The sequence below is a fragment of the Pongo pygmaeus genome, chromosome 2, assembly GCF_028885625.2.
Source record: "Pongo pygmaeus isolate AG05252 chromosome 2, NHGRI_mPonPyg2-v2.0_pri, whole genome shotgun sequence".
NCBI lineage: Eukaryota > Metazoa > Chordata > Mammalia > Primates > Hominidae > Pongo > Pongo pygmaeus.
In genome coordinates, this window is record NC_085930.1 from 61,585,250 (window position 1) to 61,609,188 (window position 23,939).

General features: G+C 48.0%; 2 protein-coding genes and 1 pseudogene across 12 annotated transcripts in view; 2 read left to right on the plus strand and 1 right to left on the minus strand.

Annotated features, from left to right (window-relative positions):
- Window positions 1-274: 274 nt before the first annotated feature.
- Window positions 275-20,330, minus strand: LOC129033509 (intraflagellar transport protein 122 homolog). 7 transcript variants are annotated; one of them, XR_010125810.1, is made up of 5 exons: window positions 10,233-10,359; window positions 5,930-6,094; window positions 2,421-2,615; window positions 1,313-1,541; window positions 275-401 (listed from the first exon to the last, which is right to left on the minus strand). XR_010125810.1 is itself a non-coding variant. In XM_063662618.1 (5 exons), exons 3-5 carry the CDS (start codon window positions 6,017-6,019, stop codon window positions 1,416-1,418), a joined length of 411 nt encoding a protein of 136 aa, XP_063518688.1. In that variant the 5' UTR covers window positions 6,020-6,094; window positions 14,364-14,505; window positions 19,924-20,223; the 3' UTR covers window positions 417-1,415. The 7 variants fall into 7 exon arrangements, 6 of the variants coding, with proteins under 6 accessions (XP_063518688.1, XP_063518687.1, XP_054338138.1 ...); XM_063662618.1 differs by lacking the exons at window positions 275-401; window positions 10,233-10,359 and adding exons at window positions 14,364-14,505; window positions 19,924-20,223 and having other exon boundaries at window positions 417-1,541; XM_063662617.1 differs by lacking the exons at window positions 275-401; window positions 10,233-10,359 and adding exons at window positions 14,361-14,505; window positions 19,924-20,223 and having other exon boundaries at window positions 417-1,541.
- On the plus strand, window positions 10,425-13,070 carry LOC129033511 (lipid transferase CIDEC-like; annotated as a pseudogene).
- The window catches only part of ACAD9 (acyl-CoA dehydrogenase family member 9), a 33,767-nt gene continuing 30,098 nt past the window's right edge, over window positions 20,271-23,939 (plus strand). For 2 of the 5 annotated variants that reach the window (XM_054482148.2, XM_063662614.1), the window contains exon 1: window positions 20,392-20,813. Coding sequence is in view for 2 of the 5 variants with exons in the window: in XM_054482147.2 (XP_054338122.1) it covers window positions 20,488-20,637 (150 nt within the window). In the remaining 3 variants the exon portion in view is untranslated. Of the gene's footprint in view, window positions 20,814-20,882; window positions 20,908-23,939 lie in introns of those variants that run through there. The other 3 variants (XM_054482147.2, XM_063662612.1, XM_063662613.1) reach the window with 3 other exon arrangements.

Genomic DNA, 23,939 nt, shown 5'->3' on the forward strand with positions numbered 1-23,939 from the left:
CTAGGTCAGATTACTCATACGCCCTGGGTGCCAGTTTCATCCGACTTTGTGAGCCACTCTTGTATCCTGGGTTGGACTACTTGGTGCAATCCTGGAAGTTGATCAGGTTCCCTTCCGCCCTTATGGGACAGATCCTGCCTTGGGCCCCGAACCTTACTGTGGTCCTGAAGCGTGCTGTTCCTGGAATCATCCTGTAGCCCCTTTAGGTTCTGTTGTGCTGTCGGGTAGGGGCACTGGATCACAGGAGAGCTGATCTCCCCTCTGGGTTGAAGTTCTCCTGATGGTGCCTGGGGTCACAGGCCTCCCCTGGCCCCGGGCTCCAGTTCCACAGGCAAAGGAGGCAGTAAACCTGTCGTCTCCGTTCCTGGCTGGCTCGCCAAAATGTTGTGGGAATCAGGAGACTGTAGAGACCAAAGGGTGAAATAGGAGGATTTTATTTAGGTGGCCACTGGCCCAGCGGATTAATATCCAGAGGCTGAGCAATGAACAAAGATCAGGCTTGACTTTTATTCAGGCGACTGAAGGGGAGTGGCTAGCCAGTGGTGCAAAACTTGCAGGGTGGGGAAGGCAAGCTTACAGAAGCAGAACAAAGGCAGTTAATCAAACTGTGACAGGTTTTGCAATTCAGGCATGTCTTGTGACCTTTGCCATCCTGCATAGATGGGAAAACATGAACTTATAAAATCCTTGCAAACTTGCAGAAATAGTTACAAAAATAGTTATAAGAGAAGAACAAAGAATGATAGCATGGGGAAATAATTCCAGGGGGAGACTAAGAACTTGTTTTTCTTGTCCCTGCTCTTGGATCCCATTTCTTTGGGGCCCCTGCCTGGCCTTGCAGATAATGTTATCATAGCTCCAACTGGACTTGTTTTCCCTTTACTTGTTTTTCTCATATTTCCTGCTTCAGGACAGTGCAGCCAAGAGAGGCAGAGCCAGCCTGCGACTGTGCCGACCAAGAGCCAGGCTGGGGAGCCTTCTCTCCTGCTCTGGGCTTCTTTGCACACCCTTTGTTCAGCCTGTCTGTCAGTCATGGAACATCCACAAGACAGGACAAAATGCAGCCATAAATACAACGCAGGGGGGCCCGGGCAGGAGGGAGGGGCGCTGGCTGTAAAAGGGTAGCACAACACTAGGCACTTGTGGTGGTGGCCATGTTCAGTGCCGTGACTGTGGGGGGCCGTTACACACGCCAACATGGGTGGGAAAATCGTCCTGGAGCTTTGCACACTGTTACCATTGCGGGAAACTGGGCAAAGGGTATAAGGGATCTCTGTATTATTTCCTGCAACTTATGTGAGTCTACAATTACCTTAACATTTTGCCATGCTGGATAAGAACATTTGCTGACACAGAACCATGCTTCAGGAGATTGCTGAGTGAAAAGGCCAGATGACTAGTGTACAGCCGGCACTTCATAGACAGTGATGGGGCTGCCATAACCGAATGTGAGGTGAAATGAGAAGATAGCCATAGAGGAAGGGATGAGAAGTCTTGTTTACAGTCCAGGCTTGGGGAATACAGTAAATCTGAAGTTCCATCTATAGGTAGCAATACATATACACATAAAAGTCATGAAAAGTATTTGCAGTGTGATTCCACTTTTGTTTAAAAATGTTCTTATAAAATCACATGCTTCTAATTGTATATTATGCATACATTATATATACACATAGAAAAGCTCTAAGCAGACGTATTTCAACATGTTTAAGAGTGATTCTGTCTTGAGGATGGGATACTAAGGGCTAAAGTTTCTCGCTGGTGCGTGTCTCTGTTTTATGGCAATCCTACAGTGAGCACCATCTTCCTGGGGTGCAGGAGGTGAAGGGGAGACCAGCTTGCACTCGGGAGGTCAGTCTCAGCCGCCTGTCTGTGGTTCTGCCCTCCCCCATTCTGCGGCCCCACCCTCCAGGGCCGCATTTCTGCTGTGGCTCCTCCTGGTTCAGGGGCTTGTGCAGAGTCCCATGCTCCCTTATCGGCTCACAGACCTCAGGCCTCACCCCCCACCCACTCATTCTCTCTCTCCCCTCTCTCTCTCACACACATCACCACCATCACACACGTGCTCACGCACACACCCTGCCGGACTCCCGGCTTTGTTGCTTGCTCCACTCGGCCCACATTGGACTCTCTGTAAAATACACTCTGCTGACAACACTGTATACCCCCCCAAATCCCTGCCGGAAGGGGGACCAGGAAGAAACTGATGCTCAGGGAGGTTGAGCTGTTTGCCCCAGTCACACAGGTTGCAAGGAGTGGAGATAGGGCTGAGGGTTCCAAGCCCAGACTGCCTCCCATGACATCACAGTTACCATTCTTCTCTCCTTGCTACTCTCTCCTCAAAGCACCAGCCAGGGGACCGGCTTCCCTAGTCTTATTGGCCTTGCCAGTGCCGAGAGTGGACAGGTGCTCCCAGTTACCTGCGGCACCTCCACAGCAGAAATGAAGACGTGGAGGCAGAAGATCTTGGAGCCACTGTAGCCGACCACAAAGCCCTGCAGCTTCTGCTGGTGCACAGGGAAGGTGCTGGCTTTGATGTTGAGGTAGCCTCCTCCCAAGAAGCAGAGCATGTCCTCACACGGGGTGTTCCAGGCCACACTGTTGGCATTTGGTTCCTGGGGGACAGGGACAGTGGGGATCCTGTGAGAACCACCCTGGGCTTGGGCAGCGCTTGCACATTTCAGCCTAATACCCTTTTAAAGACTGAATCCCACTAAATTGCTTACAGTGGGATGGAGGGAAAAGGAAGAAAGGGGACCAAAAAGAAATGAACAGAGGCAAGAGAAATGAACAGAGGCAAGCCCCTCCATGCACCTGCATGTTGTTGGAATTTTTGAGTAAGCAGGCGTTACTTTTGAAAAATATTCTCCTGACAATTCCTCAAGGATCTAGAACTAGAAGTTCCATTTGACCCAGCCATCTCATTACTGGGTATATACCCAAAGGATTATAAATCATGCTGCTATAAAGACACATGCACATGCATGTTTACTGCGGCACTGTTCGCAATGGCAGAGACTTGGAACCAACCCAAATGTCCATCAAGATAGACTGGATTAAGAATATGTGGCACATATACATCATGGAATGCTATGCAGCCATAAGAAAGGATGAGTTCATGTCCTTTGTAGGGACATGGATGAAGCTGGAAATCATCATTTTGAGCAAACTATCGCTAGGACAAAAAACCAAACACTGCATGTTCTCACTATAGGTGGGAATTGAACAATGAGAACACTTGGACACAGATGGGGAACATCATACACTGGGGCCTGTCATGGGGTTGGTGGGGAGGGATAGCATTAGGAGATATACCTAATGTAATTGACGAGTTAATGGGTGCAGCACACCAACATGGCAGATGTATACATATGTAACAAACCTGCACGTTGTGCACATGTACCTTAGAACTTAAAGTATAATATAAAAAAAAAGAGAAAAATAGTATCCTGCAATATGAGTCCCTATATAGAAAGTGGAGAATCAGACCGGGTGCAGTGGCTCACACCTGTAATCCTAGCATTTTGGGAGGCCAAGGCGGGTGGATCACCTGAGGTCAGGAGTTCGAGACCAGCCTGGCCAACATGGTGAAACCCTGTCTCTACTAAAAATACAAAAATTAGCCAGGCGTGGTGGCATGTGCCTGTAATCCCAGCTACTTGGGAGGCTGAGGCAGGAGAATGGCTTGAACCTAGGAGGTGGAGGTTGCAGTGAGCCAAGATCGTGGTGGCATTGCCTGGGCAACAAGAGCGAAACTGTCTCCAAAAAAAAAAGAAAGTGGAGAATCAGCAAAGTGGGATTCCACTTCTATTACAGAAGAAATATACATTTCTATAAACAGAAGATTTACAAGAATATGTTCCAAAGGATTAACAGCGTTTCTGGGTGGGCGAAATTGTGTAATGAGAAAATCTTTTTTGTTTGCCTGAATTTGTTCTGTCATGAACATCTATCTATTGTTTGATAATAAGAGAAAGAACGGTGAGTTATTTGTAAGATTTGAAAAGAATATCTTGTTCTTTGCATTTACAGTCCACACATTGTGAAAATAGTCACCCTGGGAGGCACCCACTGCACCTCAGTTCCCTGCTCAGCCCTGGAGCCTCAGGGACCAGTAGATGCTCACAGCTTTCTGCCTAGAATGTTTTACAATGTCTGAATCTTTTATAAGGAGCGTAGATTGCTTCTATAATGAGAAAAAAATATATAGCTGTTTTATGTGTAGGGGGAGGGGCAGTGGAGAAGAGGAAAAGCCAGCAGGCAATGTCACAGCTGGGAATGCTGATGTTTCCTGGCAGGGCTGAGAATCACCTTCCCCTAGCCTGCTATAGAGCCAGCAGTGGGGACGGGGGCGCGCAGACGCCCTTCCACATTTGTATGATTCTAGGCTCAGACACAGATTCACATTTGGGGCCAGCTACGCCCCCTGTAGGTGGGAGGTGAGGCTGGGAAGAAGGGAGGTAACATTTCAGGCCCCATTTTGCGCCCAGCACTGAGCTAGGCACTGTGGTATCTTGTTCACTCCTGTAGCAATTCTGTGAGGGGCAATTACTAATTTCATTTTAGAGAAAAGAAATCAAGGCTCAGAGAGGCTCACTAACTTGCTTAAGATCACACAGGAAGGGATGCAGGCAGGACCCAAGCCTAGGTCAGCCTGAAGGCTGTGCCCTCTCTTTCCCCCGAACCATTCTACTCTCTCAGGGACATGAGTGAGTTGAGACTGACAGGGAGTCACCTCCGGGCTAGAGGTGGCCAGGTAACTCCTTCTTTTTTTTTTTTTTTTGACGGAGTCTCACTCTATCGCCCAGGCTGGAGTACAGTGGCGCGATCTCGGCTCACTGCAAGCTCCACTTCCCGGGTTCATGCCATTCTCCTGCCTCAGACTCCCAAGTAGCTGGGACTACAGGCAACTGCCACCACGCCCAGCGAATTTTTTGTATTTTTAGTAGAGACGGGGTTTCACTATGTTAGCCAGGATGGTCTCGATCTCCTGACCTCGTGATCCACCCGCCTCGGCCTCCCAAAGTGCTGGGATTACATGCATGAGCCACTGTACCCCTTCTAATTGACTGAGGCTGCTCCCCACTCCAGGCCCCTCCCCCTATTGATTCTGCTGCCGAGAACAAGGAGGAGCCTGGTAAGGGAACTGAATCTGCCAGTAACATCAGGAAACCCTGCAATGGCCGAGGAAACCAGTTAGGAGGGGCTCCAGCTTTGAAGGGAACTCGATTCTGCCAAACCAGCCCTCCCCACCTCCAAAGCCCAAAAGAGACAAAGAACGGCACGAGCCCAGCAGAAAGCCAGCCAGGCCAGCACAGAGCTGCCGGGCTGTCTTCTCTGGTGACACACTTTCTCAGGCCACAGGGCTGGATGACTCCACTAAACAACGCCTATGCCTCCAAAGATCCAAGCACTTCGCATTCTGCTGGCTCTTCTAGCATTCTTGTGAATTAAACAGAAGGTCAGGCTTGCCCATCCCCTACCCCCTTTCAGATGACAAAACTGATCCTGTTTCCTTCCCGCGCTGTAGGTGCGCATAGACACACGCAGGCCTGCAGCAGGTGAGACGCAGACTTCTGCAAAGGAAGTGCATCCATCGCCCCATTCACTGAGTGCTAACGTCACGCCCCCCTCAGAGTCATCACGCCATTTCTTGTTCATGGAAAATGCTTAAGAAAGGCTCTGCTGGCTCATCTAATTGGCAAGAAAACCAAAGTTAAAGAGGCCGGTCCAGGCCCTGTGGCTTGTGCCTGCATGGGAGGAGCAGGTTGTGGCCCAGGGCCTCTGGGACTCTGCACATGTGCTTGGCCCCTGCCTCTCCCAGAGACCTGCCTGGGCCAGAGCAGGAGAGCCTCCTGCAGGGACTAGGAAGCTAGAGGAGGACCTCTAATCAAAGGACGATGTCCCTGGGCCCCCTCGGGGACTTCACCTGAAAAAGCAGCTCCTTGGTGTCAATGTCATACACCAGGCAAGTGTCATTTTCATCTACCATGGCCAGCTTCTTACGGGAGGCACTCATGTCCAAGCAGCGCACAGCTGTGGCCTGCTTCAGCGGGACAATAGCAAAGAGATTGTCCACGAAGATCTTCAGGATCTGGCAAAATTTCAGCAAAAACAGTGTCAGTAACCATGGCAACAAGATCCTGGCCCACTGCCAGGCCACTGGAATCCCATGTGCTCTGCAAGAACAACTCCCACCACCTTCACCAGAAGCTCTGTGCAGGGAAAAGGACTCATCAAAAGGAAGAGGGGGGTGGGGCGTTGGCTTATCCTTAGGAGGCCGGAAGCGAGGTTCATCAGAGGCTGCAGAAGTAATGACAGCCCTGAGACAGGCCGAGCTCACTTCAGTGTCTGTTCGGACTGGGGATTTGTTGATGACATTACCCAAACTGCAGCATTAGGAGATGCCACCTAGCAGAGATCTGAGTCACGAACTAACATAGGAAAAGGCTACTATAAACACTGACAAGACATGTCGTAGAAAATTATAATAATGATGACAGTGATGATGACAGCCATCATCTACTAATATCCCTGGTTTAAAAAAAATTTTTTTTAGAGATAAAGTCTTGCTATGTTGCCCAGGCTGACCGCAGTGGCTATTCACAGGCTTAATCATATCACACTGCAGCCTCAAACTCCTGGGCTCAAGAAATCCTCCTGCCTCAGCCTCCTGAGTAGCTGGGACAACAGGTATCCACCAGCATGCCTGCTTTAATATCCCTGTTTGGGTTTTTTTTTGAAACTGGATTTAACTCCCAACCTTGATATCTATTTTTGACAGCCCTGTGAAATGTAGTATTATCCTCATGTCAAACTGTAGCCTCGGAGAGGTAAAATGACCTGCCTAGGGTGACAAAGCCTGTGAGTAGCTAACTAAGAACATGACCTCAGGCCCACCTGACCCCAAAGTCCATGCTCCCATGGGAAGTGAGAGCTGCCTGAGAAAGACGTAGCCCTTGGCATTGTTCTTGACTTCACCCACCTCCCCTTGGCATTGTTCTTGACTTCACCCACCGCTCTCACACCCCGTGACTTCCATCCCCAGCAAAGACCTGACAAGCCTCAGCCATAAGCCATCTGCTGCACAGCTTGGCTCTCAGGCTAATGCAGCTACATTTTCAGTTGTTTTTTTTTTTGAGACGGAGTCTCACTCTGTTGTCCAGGCTAGAGGACAGTGGCACGATCTCCGCTCACTGCAACCTCCACCTCCCAGGTTCAAGAGATTCTCCTGTCTCAGCCTCCCGAACAGCTGGGATTACAGGCGCCCGCCACCACATCCAGCTAATTTTTGTATTTTTAGTAGAGACAGGGTTTCGCCATGTTGGCCAGGCTGGTCTCGAACTCCTGACCTCAAGTGATCCACCCAGCTTGGCCTCCCAAAGTGCTGGGGTTACAGATATGAGCCACTGCGACTGGCTCATTTTCACTTTCAAAGTTTTCATGTAGCAGCCCACTTAGAACTTTTCTTATGTTGAGCAAAGAACATGTATGCACATGCATACACACACACAGAAATCTGTTTAACATCCCACACCTAACTGGCCAAAGGGCCCATTTTTCTTATGACATCTATCAGTATCCTGAGGACACAGCATTCTCTAGGACACAAGCTGGAACGCACTGCCTTAGTCCACTCGCTGCTGTAATTGGGAGCTGACCTAGGTAACAATCTCTGCCTCCCTCTAGAAATCCACAGAAGCAGCATCTCTAACAAATCTTCCACCTTCTGATGACCTTAAGCCACTAACCAAGTCTACATGTAGCCAGAGGCTGTAGCTCAACTCTGCCAGAACGGGGGGCCTGCTATGAGTGTGAGGGCCACTGCACCTTTGGCCTGAGGCTGTCCTCAAAAAACAAAAACTTCTCTGAAGTCTCAGAGTTGGAAAGAGGGGGGTGAAGCAACTTGCCTGAGGCCACACAGCTGCACTGAGAGGTTAAGTAACTTGCCAGAGGCAAAACAGCTGCACAAGAGGTTAAGTAACTTGCCTGGGTCACACAGTTACACAGAGAGGTTAAGTAACTTGCCTGAGGCCATGCAGCTGCACAGAGAAACTACATAACTTGCCTGATGTCACACAGCTTCAAACAGTGGTTAAGCAACTTGTCTGAGGCCACACGTGGCACAGAGAGGTTTAACTTACCTGCGGCCACACAGCTGCACAGAGAGGTTAAGTAACCGCTGAGATCACACAGTTGCATGGAGAGGTTAAGTAGCTTGTTTTAGGCTACACAGCTGCACAGATAGCTTAAGTAACTTCCTTGAGGCCACACAGCTGCACAGAGAGGTTAAGTCACTTGCCAGAGGCAAAACAGCTGTACAGAGAGGTTAAATGGCTTGTCAGAGGCAAAGCAGCTGCACAGAGAGGTTAAGTCACCTGCCTGAGGCCACACAGCTGCACAGAGAGGTTAAGTAACTTGCTTGAAGTCACACAGCTGCACAGAGAGGTTAAGTAGCTTCCCTTAGGCCACACAGCTGCACAGAGGGGTTGAGTAACTTGCCTGAAGCCACACAGTTGCACAGAGAATTTAAGTAACTCGACTGACGCTGCACACAGAGGTTAAGTAACTTGCCTGAGTTCACACAGCAGCACAGAGAGGTTAAGTAACTTGCCTGAGGTCACACAGCTGCACAGAGAGGTGGGGGCATCAGTGCAGCTCCAGAGTCAAGGCTACAGTGAGCAGTGACTGTGCCACTGCATTTCAGCTTGGGCAAAAGTCAAGACCCTGTCTCAAAAGGAAAGCAAAAAATAATATAAAAAAGTCAAACACAGAGTTAATGTATGAGTCAGCAATTCTTCTCCTAGGTATATGCCAAAGAGAATGGAAAATAGATGTTCATACAAAAACTTGTACACCAAAACTTACAGCAGCATTATTCATAGTAGCCAATAAGAAACAAGCTAAATGTTTATCAATTGATAAATGGATTTGAAAATGTGCTATATCTATATAGTAGAATATTATTTAGTCAAAAATGAATGAATCATGTTTGGGCATAGTAGCACGCCTGTAATCCGAGCACTTTGGGAGGCCAAGGTGGGAGGATCCCTTGAGACCAGGATTTTGAGACTAGCCTATGCAACATAGCCAGATACTGTCTCTACAAAAACATAAAAATTAGGCAGGCGTAATGGCAAGCGCCTGTAGTCCCAGCTACTTAGGAGGCTGGGACAGGAGGATCACTTGTGCCCAAGAGTTTGAGGCCGCAATGAGCTATGAGTGTGTCACTGCACTCCAGCCTGGGTGACAGACTGAGACTCTGTCTCTTAAAAAAAAAAAATGATAAATCATGCTGCAACACAGATGACTTTGAAAACATGCTAAGTGAAAGAAGTCAGTCTAAAAAGATCCCATATTGTATTACTTCATTTCGATGAAATGTCTGGAATAGGCAAATCCATAGAAACAGAAAATAACTGTTGCCATGGGATGGGGAATTGGAGGAATGGGGAGTGACTGCCGATGGGAACTGGGTTTGTTTCTTTTTTTTTTTTGAGACGGAGTTTCGCTCGTTTCCCAGGCTGCAGTGCAATGGCACAATCTTGGCTCACCGCAATCTCTGACTCCCAGGTTCAAGTGATTCTCCTGCCTCAGCCTCCTGACTGGCTGGGATTACAGGCATGTGCCACCACGTCCGGCTAATTTTGTATTTTCAGTAGAGATGGGGTTTCACCATGTTAGTCAGGCTTGTCTCGAACTCAAAATCTCAGGTCATCCCCCTGCCTCGGCCTCCCAAAGTGCTGGGATTACAAGCGTGAGCCACCGCGCCCGGCCGGAACTGGGTTTCTTTTTGGGGTGATGTAAATGTTCTGAACTTAGATAGTGGTGATGGTTCCACAACTTCGTGAATATACAAAAAACCCTGAATTATACGCTTTTTTTGAGACGGGGTCTCACTCTGTCACTCAGGCTGCAGTGCAGTGGCACGATCACAGCTCACCACATCCTTGATCTCCTGGGCTCAGGTGTTTCTCCCACCTCAAGTCTCCTGAGTAGCTGGGACTACAGGTACACACCACCACACCTGGCTAATTTATGTATTTTTTTTGTAGAGATGGAGTCTCACCATTTTGCCCAGTACTGGGATCTGAATTGTACACTTTAAGAGGGTAACTTTTATAGTATGTAAATGATATCTCAACTAAAAATTACATACGTGGCTTACATTATATTTTATTGGACAATATTGTTCCAGACTATGAACCCTGAAGCCAGGCGCCAAGAGGTACCATGATAAAGTCTTTACATAGTGATTCCACAGCAGAGGGGCTGGGCTCCAGTTCTACCCCATAGACTCCAGCCCACTTGTTCTTTCCTTGGCAGCTGAGGCGCTATGACGTGGGGCTTTCCCAGACTTGCTCTGACTTCTTAGAGATGGCAGAAGCATCACCGACCTTATTCCCCAGGTCCAGGGCACTCTGATGCTGGCAGACAAGCCCTTCTTCCTGGTACTGGAGGAAGATGGCACAACTGTAGAGACAGAAGAAGAGTCCTTCCTTCAAAACTCTGGCAGGCAATACAGTGTTCCTGGTCCTCCAGAAGGGGCAGAAATGGGAGCCCCCATCAGAACAGGTGAGGTCCCACCTGTTGGGGGAGAAAAGTGGGACCCTGGGAGAAGTCTTCAAGGGGTGCTAACCATCTGCTTGTTTCAATGCAGGGGATGAGGCACCCACTGTCTCTCTCCCATAAGCCTGCCAAGAAGATGGATGTGGCCCGCATAACCTTTGACCTGAACAAGCTGAGCCCACAGGACTTCATCAGCTGCCTGAACGTGAAGGCGACTTTCTATGATGTGTACTCCATTTCCTATGATCTACACTGCATGAGGCTGAATGCATGGTGAAGTGAGCAAATTGGGATTTGCTAGGGACACCTCCATGGCACCCTCCATCCCATCCTATCTCTTTTCCCCATCTGGACTCATCTGATCTGAATTGGTCTTTGATTTGTCTGTGCACTCCCGCTAGAGTGTCAGCTCCTGGAGGACAGGAATCCCATTAGACCTGCTCATCCTTGTATCACACCTAGTGACAGCCTGGTATGTTGAGGGTGCTCAGTGCATGTTGGTTGAGTGAGTAGCCGATGGCACCAGGACAAGGAGCAAATCTTGAAGCTGAGGGGAATCCCAAATCCTATCTTCAGACATAAGTCTGCTCCTTGTTCCTTTCTGGGATGGGTGAAATGCGGCCTGGGGAGGAAGTGGTGGGAGAGGGAAAAATGCCTCCGTGGATTCTGTTACACAGAAGCCAGTGGGTATACCATCTCCCACCCAAACAGGGGAACAGCTCCAAGTAACCCTGGCAACAGCGGCCACATGACCTCAACCTGGCCAATCAGAAGAACCCAACCTACACAGCCACAGTGATTGGCTAACGTCTGGGCATGTGACCAATCAGGTGGCGAGGGTCAGGACAAGGGTTGGTAGCAGGGGAGAGAAGGTCTATTTCTGTTGGGTGGCTGGGGCTGTGGGTACCATCTTGTCACCTTGAAGGGAAAGCCCACCTGAGCACGACATCCACACTGAGGGAAGGACACAGAGTCAGAGGTTGGGAGAGAGTCCAGGTGACATTATTGAGCACCCACGTGCAGCCAAGGTATAGTTACCCCAGAACATTCTCATTGGGATCCAGGTGGCTGTGAAGGTCACCTAGAGAGGTCAGCAGAGCTCCTCCAGCCTCTGGAGTCGACAGCTGTGAAGTCGACATAATAAGGTCCCCGAATCACCCAACCTCAATCAGCTCCTTCCAGTGACTGCCATCGTGGGCACTCTACACTGAGTCATGTAGCATGCTAGCTGGGGCAGCTACTTCACTACATCCTAGAGCCCCACCAAAAGCAGGAGGAAGAGGCCTGAGGCAAGTTCCGGCAAATACTATCTGCCCTACAGTACCACCAGCAAAAGAAACATTTCCACAGGAACCTGATGCCCCAGAATGTACTTGTACTTACAAGATGCCAACTACAACATAAAATATCTTTGTCTTTGGCACCAGATTTATGATAGGCTACAAGCTGGACACCTTCTGTGCAACTCCCTGTTATACTGCCCTATGGTGGATGGGTAGAGGTGGAATCTGGAGTAATTTTTTACACCACAATAACCAGAACCTTACTATTTGTCAGACAGACCTTTGTGGAGCTGAAGAAACAAACACTGTGTGGCAAATATAAGATACGGTTGTTCCTTTCTTCAGAAGGAGAGGGGGCCAGGCGCGGTGTCTCACGCCTATAATCCCAGCACTTTGGGAGGCCAAGGCGGGTGGATCATGAGGTCAGGAAATCGAGACTAGCAGAGACCATCCTAGGTAACATGGTGAAACCCCGTCTCTACTAAAAATACAAAAACAAAATTAGCCGGGCTTGGTGGCGGGCGCCTGTAGTCCCAGCTACTCGAGAAGCTGAGGTGGGAGAATGGCGTGAACCCGGAAGGCAGAGCTTGCAGTGAGCTGAGATTACACCACTGCACTCCAGCCTGGGCGACAGAGCGAGACTCCAAAAAAATAAAAGTTAAAAAAAGGGAGAAGGACTCATCAACACATTGCTGCCTGCAAACCCAGGGAAAGACCACCTTACACCACATTATATGGCATCTGTAAATCAACATGGGCCAGCGGGAGACACCAAGGCCCTACCAGGAGCTGCTCTTTGATCACCAGGTTCACACTGCATCTTTTCGGGAAGGTTAAAAAATAGTAAATGACCACCAGGATCACAGAAGGAAAGAGCTCATGATGTCCATGGAATTCATGCAGATCATATCCAGGAATCTTTGGAACAAAAAATTCACAACACCATGGCCTCATACAAAAATGCTGGGCTGCAGGAAACCTGAGGCAGAGAGCTCCATCATCACAGTGAAGTCCACGCCTTCAGCAGATCCCACCAACAGCCACAATGCTTCCCATCACCTGAAAAAAACTCATGTATCAAACTATTACACTTCTTCAGAATATTGGAAAATGGTGCATAGTTCATATGTTCTAATTTGTTTATCTTGTGTCCAAAGTGTCTTGTCATTCCAGGCCACTCTATTTCTTGTGTATTAATAAAAATTTGAGGTATAATAAGGCCTCCAGATCAGATGAGTAAAACTGAAGATAGTCACAGTTCCCAGAAGGAAGGCAGGGCCACACGGGAAGCAGCAGGGTTGGTTAGGAGGCAGAGGGAGGGGTACTCTGAGCAAGCACCTTTCCTGTGCTGCCTACAGGGAGAAAAGAGTGAGGGGCAATGAGCAAGTTTAGGAGAGGGCAGTTCCAATCATTCCAGTCCATAGGGGTCTGGTTCCTGTCACTGAGGTGATTAGGGCAGTAGGATAATGGTCCCAGTGTGACAGCCCACAGGGGAAGTGTCTGGGGTGTGGGCACTGGATTGGTTGGTTTGTATTTGAAAAGTGGGTTGGGTACAGTGGTGCACAACTGTGATCCCATCACTTTGGGAGGCCAGGAGCTCAAGACCAGCCTGGGCAACATAGTGAGACCCGACCTCAACAAAAACTTGAAAATGAAAAAATTAGCCAGGCAGGGTAGCACACACCTGTAGTCCCAGCTACTTGGGAGGCTGAGGCAGGAAGATAACTTAAGCCCAGGATTCGAGGCTGCAGTAAGCTCTGATCACGCCACTGCACTCCAGCCTGAATGACAGGAGACCCTGTCTCTGTCTTGAAAAAGAAAAATAAAAAAGAAAAGTGCACCCTTCGGAGGAAGATTGCTCTGGGGAAGAAGGTGACATGGGAGATAAGGGGCCAAGGCAAGGTGACTTGGCATATCATGAGGTTGTTCAGAACATGAAGTCCCGCATACACGTAGAGGGCAGGTGTTAAAGCTCCAAGTTCACAGAAGCTAGAAACTTGGCCAAGGCCAGGGCTCAGTACAGTGTCACCTCCTCAGAGAAGCCTTTTCTGCCTATGCCATCTACAGTGAGAGCCTCCCCTGTGCACATGTCCCTAGCTGTTCCCACTTCATTCCCTTCATGACATTCAGCGCCTGTCCCCCTCAGCTCAGCATCCTTCTGGGCCTCCCACCTCACCCAGAGTAAAAGTCCTCAGAGCAGCCCCAAGGCCTGCAGGACCTGGGCCCCCTGACATCCTAGGTCTCCTCTCCCACCACTGCCCTTCTCTCAGGCCACTCCAGCCCCATCTCTGCTGTCCTGGTTTCCCTGAGCCCTGCTTCGCTCTCTGCGGTGCTTCCCTCTGCCACCACACTGAGCAATACTCCGTTTGTCTCTCCTGCACAGTACCAGCAACAAGGAGCAGCTGGTTTTGTTTTTTTTTTTCTAAATTCCTGCTTTTGTCTACAGCCTAGATCATGGCTGAGCACATAATAGGGGTCAATAAATAGTAAAGGAGCAATTCTTCTCACCACCTGATACGTGTTTGTGCTCTCCAGTATCTACTCCTTCAGTGCACATTCACTGAGGCCCCACTGCATGCTGGGCCTGTTCCGGAAACCAAAGCACACCAAGGGGAGAAGCAGGCAGAAATCTCCATTCTGATGGGCTGACAGCCTAGTAGGAAAGAAAGAGAAAAAAATAAGGAAACAATACACAGGCAGGTGATGACATGTACCATGAAGGAAGACAAAGTCAGGACGTTTCTGAGAATGCCTGAAGGCATTCAGAGAACAACTAACGCAATGGGCAGAGTGTTCCAGATGGAGAGAATGCCAAGTGCAAAGGCCCTGTGGCCACGATGGACTCCATGTTTGAGTGTTTAGTCTGGATTCCTGGTTTTAAGTCTGTATTCAGCCTTTATTTCTAATCCTTCATGTTTCAGCTTACCTAATTAACCCAAGTCCCAGTAATGCTGAGAGATGACGCTGGCTTGACCCAATGTAGTATCAGAGGAGGGGCCTAAAAGTGGTCATTCTCAATATAACTTGAAGGCAGAGAGCACTGGACTTGCTGCTCAATTGGATGTGGACTAGGAGAATAAGAGGGGACACAAGTGACCACATATGTTTGGTCTGAACAAGTGGAATAAGAGTCACCATTAACTAGACAAAGAACACTGGTGGGAAAACAGGATTGAGTGGGATCGGGAACTCAGATTTGCATATGCCACTTTTAGATGCCTATTAGATCTCTATATGGAGCTTTTGAGTACAAAGACAGATATAAAAACTAGAGTTGAGGGGAAAATCTGCGCTGCAAGAGAAATGTGAGCCATCAGGATATTGATGGTAGTTAAAGTCAGGACACTAAATTAGGTCATCCACGGGGTGGTTGTAGAGGAAAAGAAATGTCCACAGCCTGAGCCACAGACAACTCTAACTGTGCTAGTGAAAAACATGGCCAATGTTTAGCAGTTGAGGAGCCAAGAAGGAACCAGCAATGGACACAGAGAAGTATCAGCCAGTGAAGTATTTAGAACATTCAGAGTATAGTGAGAACTGTGATTCAGAAACCAGAGAACAAAGTGTGTCAACAGGGTGAAAGGATGAATGGTGTCAGATGCCAATGATGGGCCAAGTAGGATGAGGTCTGAGAACAGATCACACGATTTGAAAACAAGAGAGGTCACTACTGACTTCCATGGCCATTAGGGACAAACGCCTGAATGGTAAGGGCTCAAGATCCAGTAGAGAGAACAGTTAATGATGCAGAGAAAGGAAATTACCCTTCAGTAAGTGAGAAGGCCTGGGGTCTAATGAGAGGTTGGTTTTGCCAGGAGCAGACAGTTCATAGTAACAGAATGTAGATAATATGGGCACATATGCAGGGGGAGGGGGTAACTGTGCCTTTTAAGTTCTCATCTGACTGCATGGATTTTCCCAGTGGAATGGAAAGCAAAGCTGACAGCTGAGAGAAAGGGCAGGGCAGGGCAGGGCAGGGCAGGGCAGGGCAGGGCAGGACAGGTGGTGCCAGAGGTTTAAAGATGGAAACAGATCTGAAGGATTTGTGTTCTTTCTTCGCCATGCTGCTGGGAGGCAGGAGGTCCCAGGATAGAGGACCACAATGCCCCAGGTCCTGGGTAAAAGGGTTTCCCATATGTTAAAGACATAGCTCTGCATTTCCTAGCAGGGCAAGCTGCTTTTAGTCTGAGTCTTAGCTTCTGCATCTGTAAAGTTGCTTGCTATAAAGGGATCAGCCTGACAACCTCAGAGGAATGTTCCAATGAGAAGCCAGGGAATAACTTCTGTGATACAGGATCAGCCAACATTCAGCCAAGCTGAAAACAAGGCACCCCTAGGAAGGGGGAAATACTACTGTGTTTACTCCTATTTTGTAGATGAGCACACTGAGAAACAGGGAGGAAAAGTGACTTGCTCAAGGTCACAAGATCTTCTTGAGCCTGCACTGTCCATATCCTCTGCTGCACAGTACCTTCCAATCTCCATGCACTACATATCTCACTGGGCTCTACAACATCTTCAAGTGAGACACATCACTAGCTCCATTTTAAAGCTGAATGAATTGAACCCAAGGCTAAGCCTTTCACCTCTAAGAGGATGGTGTGTTTAATAACCTAGCTGTTACTACTGGCTGGGTTGTGCGACCTGTGGAAGTCACCCTGCAGCTAGATTTCTGCGGAACATCAAAGGCAGGGGGTAGGGCTAGGGCTCAGCTGGCAAGGAAGCCGACAGACCACTAGAGGGTGACATGGGAGTGGCATGGCCTGAGCTGTTTAAGAATCAGAGAGGAAGCCTTGCACATTTTGGTGTCAAAACACCGGAGTTGAGGGTCACTCAGTAATCACTCATCTGGGCTTTCCCAAATTGTCCTGATAAGAACGCTTGTCAAAACCATGTTTCTGCCCAGGCACTCCCTTTCCTAGCCCCTGCCCCAAAATTAAGTTCTTCCCAAGGGAATGTAAGTGGAAGGAATCCGTGATTTCTGTCTGGTTTTTAAAAGATGGGATCGTTCTTCGCAGTCTCCTCTTCCCCCAGCTGCAGGCAGAGGCCTCTAGGCCCTCGGGGATGGTGGTGCAAGGTGGAAGGGGCAGGTCTTTGCAGCAGCATCTGCAGGAAAGCCTTTCTCCTACCTTTTGGTGGTTTGGTGGTCTTTGGCTTGTAAAATAATCAGTCCAATCTCAGCCTCAGCTTTAATAGTAAGGGATCAAGCAGTAGTTTCTACTCAATGTTCCTCATACCCAGAGTCAAGGATTCTGCTACGCTAACACTAATATTATGGCTAAAGAATGTTCACTTTCTGCTAAGTTACGTTGCGAATCAGTTCTATTGATGGGATGAGACATTCAGAACTACCATGAGGATATTTTAAACACTTGTTAAATCAAGTTTAGCCTAAAGCTGCTTCCTTATATATTTTAAGTTCGGCTTATAGGTTTTCTGCACATTGTGAACTATAAGTTGAGGCATAAACAGACCGTAGCCTATACTTGTGCCAATCACAGAGTTTTTGCCAATCAAATGTAGCCAACTGTTCAAACCATGTTCAAATAAGGCAAGGCAGAGCTGTAACCAATCCAGCTGTTTCTGTACCCCACTTTCCTTTGCTGTCCATAAATCTTCCATTACATGGCTGTGCTGGAGTCTCTGAGCTTGCTCTGGCTCAGAAAGCTGCCTGATTTGAATCATTGATTGCTCAATTAAACTTTTTTTTTTTGAGACAGGGTCTTGCTCTGTCGTCCAGGATGGAGTGCAGTGGTGCAATCTTGGCTCACTGCAACCTCCACCTCCTGGGTTCACCACCATGCCCAGTAATTTTTGTATTTTTGTTAGAGACAGGGTTTCACAATGTTGGCCAGGCTGGTCTCCAACTCCTGACCTCAAGTGATCTGCCCACCTCATCCTCCCAAAGTGCTGGGATTACAGGTATAAGGCACTGCACCCGACCCGGCCAATTAAGCTCCTTTAAATTTAATTCAGCTGAAGTTTTTCTTTTAGTACACTGAACAGGGGAAACTGTTTAAAACAACATCATATTTCTCAGAGGCTAATACTTAAATATAAGATGGAAGGATCAAAGTGTTAACTATTGTCATTTTTATCATTTGCTGTGCTAAGTGCTTTCATGTGGATTATTTTACTTAAACCTCTTAAAAGTCCTGTGAGATAAAGGGTATCATACTCATATTTACAGATGAGGAAACTGAATTTAGAAACTGGTATAGTAGTGAAACAGCAAAACTCTTCTGCTATACTCTAATGGAGCAATTAGAAACTATGCCTTAACATTTTTCTAATTTTTGTTTTGTAAAATTATGTGCCACTGGATTTCTCATTTGGTTGATTTAGGGAGACCTGTGTACACTAAACATTTGACACATTAACAGAGTACTTGACTGATTTGACTACATTTGTTTGGTAAAAAAGTACAGCAGCTCAAAATTGAAACAGTTTTTGCAATATATGTATATTTTTCTTTGTTTTACCTATAGGGATAATTTACAAAGGCAGTTGTTTCCAAATACCTTCTTATGAAGCTGAATGCTAAGCAAGTAAATATCAACCACTGATGAAGAAACCAGGTGAGAGACCTTAGACAAGGTAAAATAATCGGAAAAGATGCCTGCAAATATTTTGCAGTTTAGACTCTACGCCTTGCAGAGTTTTGAGCTCTTTTTTCTTGATGTTGTGTTAGCAATTTAATCTTTTTTGGTGCTGAGCTTAGCTTGCTGAGATGAAAGGGATTTCTTTTTCTTCTCAAGGAGTTCACACAATGATAGCTGGAGGCATTTCCCAACACTGTGGTCAATGCTACAGTCGGGAAACAAGCAAGTCTCCCCCAAAACAGGGATCGGAGTTTTTAAGGATAATTTGGCGAGTAGGAGCTCGGGAAGTGGGGAGTGCTGACTGGTTGGGTTGGAGATGGAATGATAGGGGGTTGAAGTGAGTTTTTCTTGCTGTCTTCTGTTCCTAGGTGGGATTGCAAAACTTGTTGAGCCAGATTACCGATCTGGGTGAAAAAGCAGAGTGGCATTCTTCCTGGAGGAGCTGGCTGAAGATCTGTAGAGGGCCCATGTGCCACGTTCAGAGCACTGTTGGGCTGTGAGGTGCCAGGCATGCCCTGCCTCCTACGTGGGCCCCTATGGCCTGGCCTTGAAACCTCCACTGCAAAATTATAACTGAGACAGTGAAAGAGATCTGACCTAACCAACTCCATCTTGCTTCTAACCTCCAAGCTGTCCTTGTTCATTCCTGAGCGTAGGCTGAACTAACCTTGGGAAGGAATGAGTTTATAGTTTAACTTCAAAACAAAAATAGCCCTTTCCCGGGAAACAACAACAACAACAAAAAACAACCTCTTCTTGCCTGGGACCAGTCGGCCTTTGGAGGACTAACAAATTAGCTATAAGATTAGAAATTACAGTTTAGAGGCCATACAGCCTTTGGTTGCAAGAGTCTGAACGTCCCCCAAATTGTTCCTGGGAATAACATCACTATTGTAAAACCTACCACCACCCAGACTGGTAATCTGGCTCAACCAGTTCTGCAATCCCACTCAGGAACAGAAGACAGCAAGAAAAACTCACTTCGACCCCCTATCAGTCCATCTCCAACCCGACCAATCATGCACCTCCCACTTCCCGAGCTTCTACTCGCCAAATTATCCTTAAAAATTCCGATCCGTTTTCGGGGAGCCTGATTTGGCTAATAAAACTCCCTCTCCAACACACCCGGCTCTGCGTGAATTACTCTTTCTCTATTGCAATTTCCGTCTTGATAAATCAGCTGTCTAGTCACCGGGCAAGGTGAACCCGGTGGGCGGTTACAGCCTGGCCTGTCCCATCCCATCCAATAGTTCCCATCTCTTCTCAGCTCCCTCTGTAGTTTCTCTTCCTCCGCCTGCCTTTTAAGTTAGTGTTTCCCAGGACAGAGGTGACTCAGTTGTATCCAGACCGCTCTGTGACTGAACACCCATTTTCTTTTCCTTTTCCAAAAAATATATGTAACATACATGTCAACTAGGAACAAAACAGTATCTCAGGAATCCACCATCCAGTTAAGAATGGAACCTTACCCTTACCGTGCCCCTGCAGAGACCCCAATACAGCGCATTTCCCTCATTCTTTTGCTTTTCTCAAGTTTTACCACGGCCTCGTGGCCGCAAGTGACAAGAGACAAGTGGAGGCAGCTGAGCCGGCCTTTAGGTTTCTGTACACAGGGAGATTTCCCATGGCTGACATTTATGGAAACAACCGCTGGTATGTGAAAAACAGGTCCGTCACCGCCGTCACGACGGCCAGAGATTATACCCGCCAAGATGTCCGCGGCCCCGGCCCTACAATTTCCTCCGGCCAGCTCCTTTGGCCGCGCAAGCGCAGTGGGGCCGGCGGGAAGCGTAGGCATGTGGCGTCATCAGGCGGCGCGGGCCAGCCAGGTGCACGTGAGTAAGGCCTTGGCCGCGGAAGGTGGTAGCCTTCCCGCCCTTCCGGCGTCTTCATCCCCTGCTGCGGGAGACCGCGCAAGCGCAGTGAGTACTGCACGTTGTCGCGGGCCAGTAACGTCATCAGACGTGTGTGTGTCCCTGCGGCGCTAAGCAAGAGGGGGAGACTGAGGCTGAGGCTGGGGAACATCGGGCAGCATGAGCGGCTGCGGGCTCTTCCTGCGCACCACGACTGCGGCTCGTGCCTGCCGGGGTCTGGTGGTCTCTACCGCGAACCGGCGGCTACTGCGCACCAGCCCGCCTGTACGAGCTTTCGCCAAAGAGCTTTTCCTAGGCAAAATCAAGAAGGTAACGCGAGCCCTGGGCGAACCCTTGCTGTCTGGCTCCCGCTTTTCACCCTCAGCTGCAAGACTGGTGTTGAACTTTGTGAGATTCCCCAAACCTGCCAGAGAGATACACCCTGCGGCCGAGGCGTGTTAACACTCCGGATTCCTGAGTTCCAGGAAAACCTTCCCAGAGAAAGGGTGAGACATTTCCAAGACGGGGGACCCTTGGAAATGTGGTGGTGACGTGTTCCAGCTAAATTTTGTCAGGGGAATTCGGAAAACTCTAGGCTAGGTAATTAACAAAGCAGCCTTCATCTCAGCTGGTCTGGTCTCGAAATGTGAGGGGCTTCCTCTCTGATTCCTAAACAGTTTACACCATGTCCCTCCTCAGTCACCTTCCAGCGCCCTGGGGCTTCCTTCCCCAGTTGAGCCCTAGCGCCTCTCCCTGCCATTGAGGTTCCTCAGAAATCTGGCTCCAAGATGTTTCCCAAGGGTCGCATAACCCAGCCAATAGTAACAGTTTGATTATAAAACACTCATTGTCTTCTTAGAGTTGGAAGACTTGGGTTTGGTCTTGGCTCGTTGACTTTGAAACTCAGTTCTTTTTTTTTGAGACAGAGTCGCGCTCTTGTCGCCCAGGCTGGAGTGCTCACTGCAACCTCCCTCCTGGGTTCAAGCGATTCTCCTGCCTCAGCCTCCGGAGTAGCTGGTATTACAGGCGCCTGCCCGGCTTTTTTTTTTTTTTTTTTTTGTATTTTTTTAGCGGAGACGGGGTTTCACCATGTTGGCCAAGCTGGTCTAGAACTGACCTCAGGTGATCCGCCCACCTCGGCCTCCCACAGTGCTGGGATTACAGGCGTGAGCCACCGCGTCCGGCCAAGACTCAGTTCTTTCAGCCTTAAAATGGAGATAGTGTTGTGTCTCCTTCACAGATGTGTTGTAGAGCCCCAGTGAGATAAATGGTGCATGGAGAGTCTTCTTAAACTGTAGAGTACTGTGCAGCAGAAGAGAGAGCTGGCTTCAACACTTACTAGTCTTGTGACCTTGGAGCTGACGGCTTCACCTCCCTGTGCCTCAGTGCATTCATCTACAAAATAGGAATAAACACATTTCTTGCTCTTTCCTTTGTATTTTATTTTATTTTCTAAGGAAAGCAACAGTATACTTGCTATTTCCTCGAGGTGCCCTGCTTTGAACTTGGCTGAATGTTGGCTGATCATGTATCACAGAAGTTATTCCCTGGCTTCTCTTTGGAACATTCCTCTGAGGTTGTCAGGCTGATCCCTTTATAGCAAGCGACTTTACAGATGAAGAAGCTAAGACTCAGACTAAAAGCAGTTTGCCCAGCTAGAAAGTGCGGAGCTATGTCTTGAACATATTGGAAAACCTTTTACCCAGGACCTGGGGCAGTGTGATGCTCTATCCTGGGACTTCCTGCTTTCCAGCAGCATGGTGAAGAAAGAACACATCTTTCAGATCTGTTTCCATCTTTAAAGCTCTGGCACCACCTGCCCTGCCCTGCCTTTACTCTCAGCTGTCAGCTTTGCTTCCCATTCCACTGGGAAAATCCATGCAGTCAGATGAGAACTTCACAGGCAGTTACCCCTCCCCCTGCATATGTGCCGGTATTATCTACATTCTGTTACTGTGACTGAACTCTCTGCTCCTGGCAAAACCAACCTCTCATTAGACCCCAGGCCTTCTCACCTACTCAAGGGTAATTCTTTCCTTTCTCTGCATCATTAACTGTTCTCTCTACTGGATCTTGAGCCCTTACCATTCAGGCATTTGTCCCTAATGGCCATAGAAGTCAGTAATGACCTCCCTGTTATCAAATTGTGTGATCTGTTCTCAGACCTCATCCCACTTGACCCATCGTTGGCATCTGACACCATTCATCCTTTCACCCTGTTGACACACTTTCTTTTCTGGTTTCTGAATCACAGTTCTCACCATTCTCTGAATGTTCTAAATACTTCACTGGCTGATACTTCTCTGTGTCCATTGCTGGTTCTTTTTCAGCTCCTTGACCGCTAAACAGTGACCAGTGTTTCCAACTAGCCGAGTTGGAATTTACTAAGGCTGGGTCTCCTTTTATCTACAGCCATCTCCTGGGTGACCTTATTTAGTGTCCCGGCTTTAAATATCATCAATATCCTGATGCCTCAAATTTCTTTCTTCAGTTCAGATTTCTCCCTGAACTCCAGATTCCTTTTGCTTTTTCAGAGTTGGGGCCTTTCTCTGTCACCCGTGCTGGAGTGCAGTGGTGCCATCGTAGCTCACTGCAACCTTGAACTCCTAGGCTCAATAGATCCTCCCACTTCAGCATCCCCAGTAGCTGGGACTACAGGCACGCCCTGCCACACCCAGCCAAGATTCTTTTTTTAATCTACCTTTGTACTCAAAAGCTGCACTAAGAGGTCTAACAGGCATTTGAGATTAATAGATCCCAAACTCAGTTCCTGGTTCCCACCCAATCCTGCTCCTTCCACTAGCCTTCTTTATCATAGATAATGGTGGCTCTGTTGTTCCACCTGTTCAAACAGAACGCCTGGAGTCACCTTGTACTCTTATTCTAGTCCACGTCTAATTCCACAGAAGATCTGGTTTTCTCTACTTTCAGGTTCTTAGAATCTGACCACTTTTAGGCCCTTCTGCTGCTACTTTGGATCAGGCCAGTGTCATTTCTCACAGCCTTACTGGGATTAGAGCAGAAACATGGGACATGATGCTTAGAATCTCAGATTGTGTAGGCCAGTGGTTGTCACCCTGCCCTAAGCTGGACCCAAGCTATTCATGGAGTGTCCTGGAACTGCTGCAGGGATGGGTGGGAAGTTGAGTGGGTGGGATTTGGGTGCCTGTTTTCCCTATCAGCAGTCTCTCAGTCAGAGCCGCCTGCTTCTGTCTGTTTTACATATTTGGTTTCTGCACTAGATTCCAATTTTTTAGATAATTTACAATTTTTTAGATAATTTTTTAGATAATTTACAATTATCTAAATTTTTTAGATAATTTACAATTTAGATAATTTAAAATTTAGATAATTTACAATTATCCAATTTTTTAGATAATTTACAAACTGTTTATTGCAATTGAACTCTCCTCCCCTAAGGCATTGACCTGATTTGATAACATCAGAATCTTTCTCCCACGCCCCTGCAATCTCTCCTGTGTGGCAGGTTTTCTGTGGTTGTACCTGAAGGCCAATTAGTTGCCAGGCTGGCTTATCTGGCCTGCCCACTGGTACCAGAATGATCTCTAACACAGCCCATTGCACAAGACCCAAGTGTCAGTGAGCCTCCGTGTTCAGTGAAGGAGACTGAG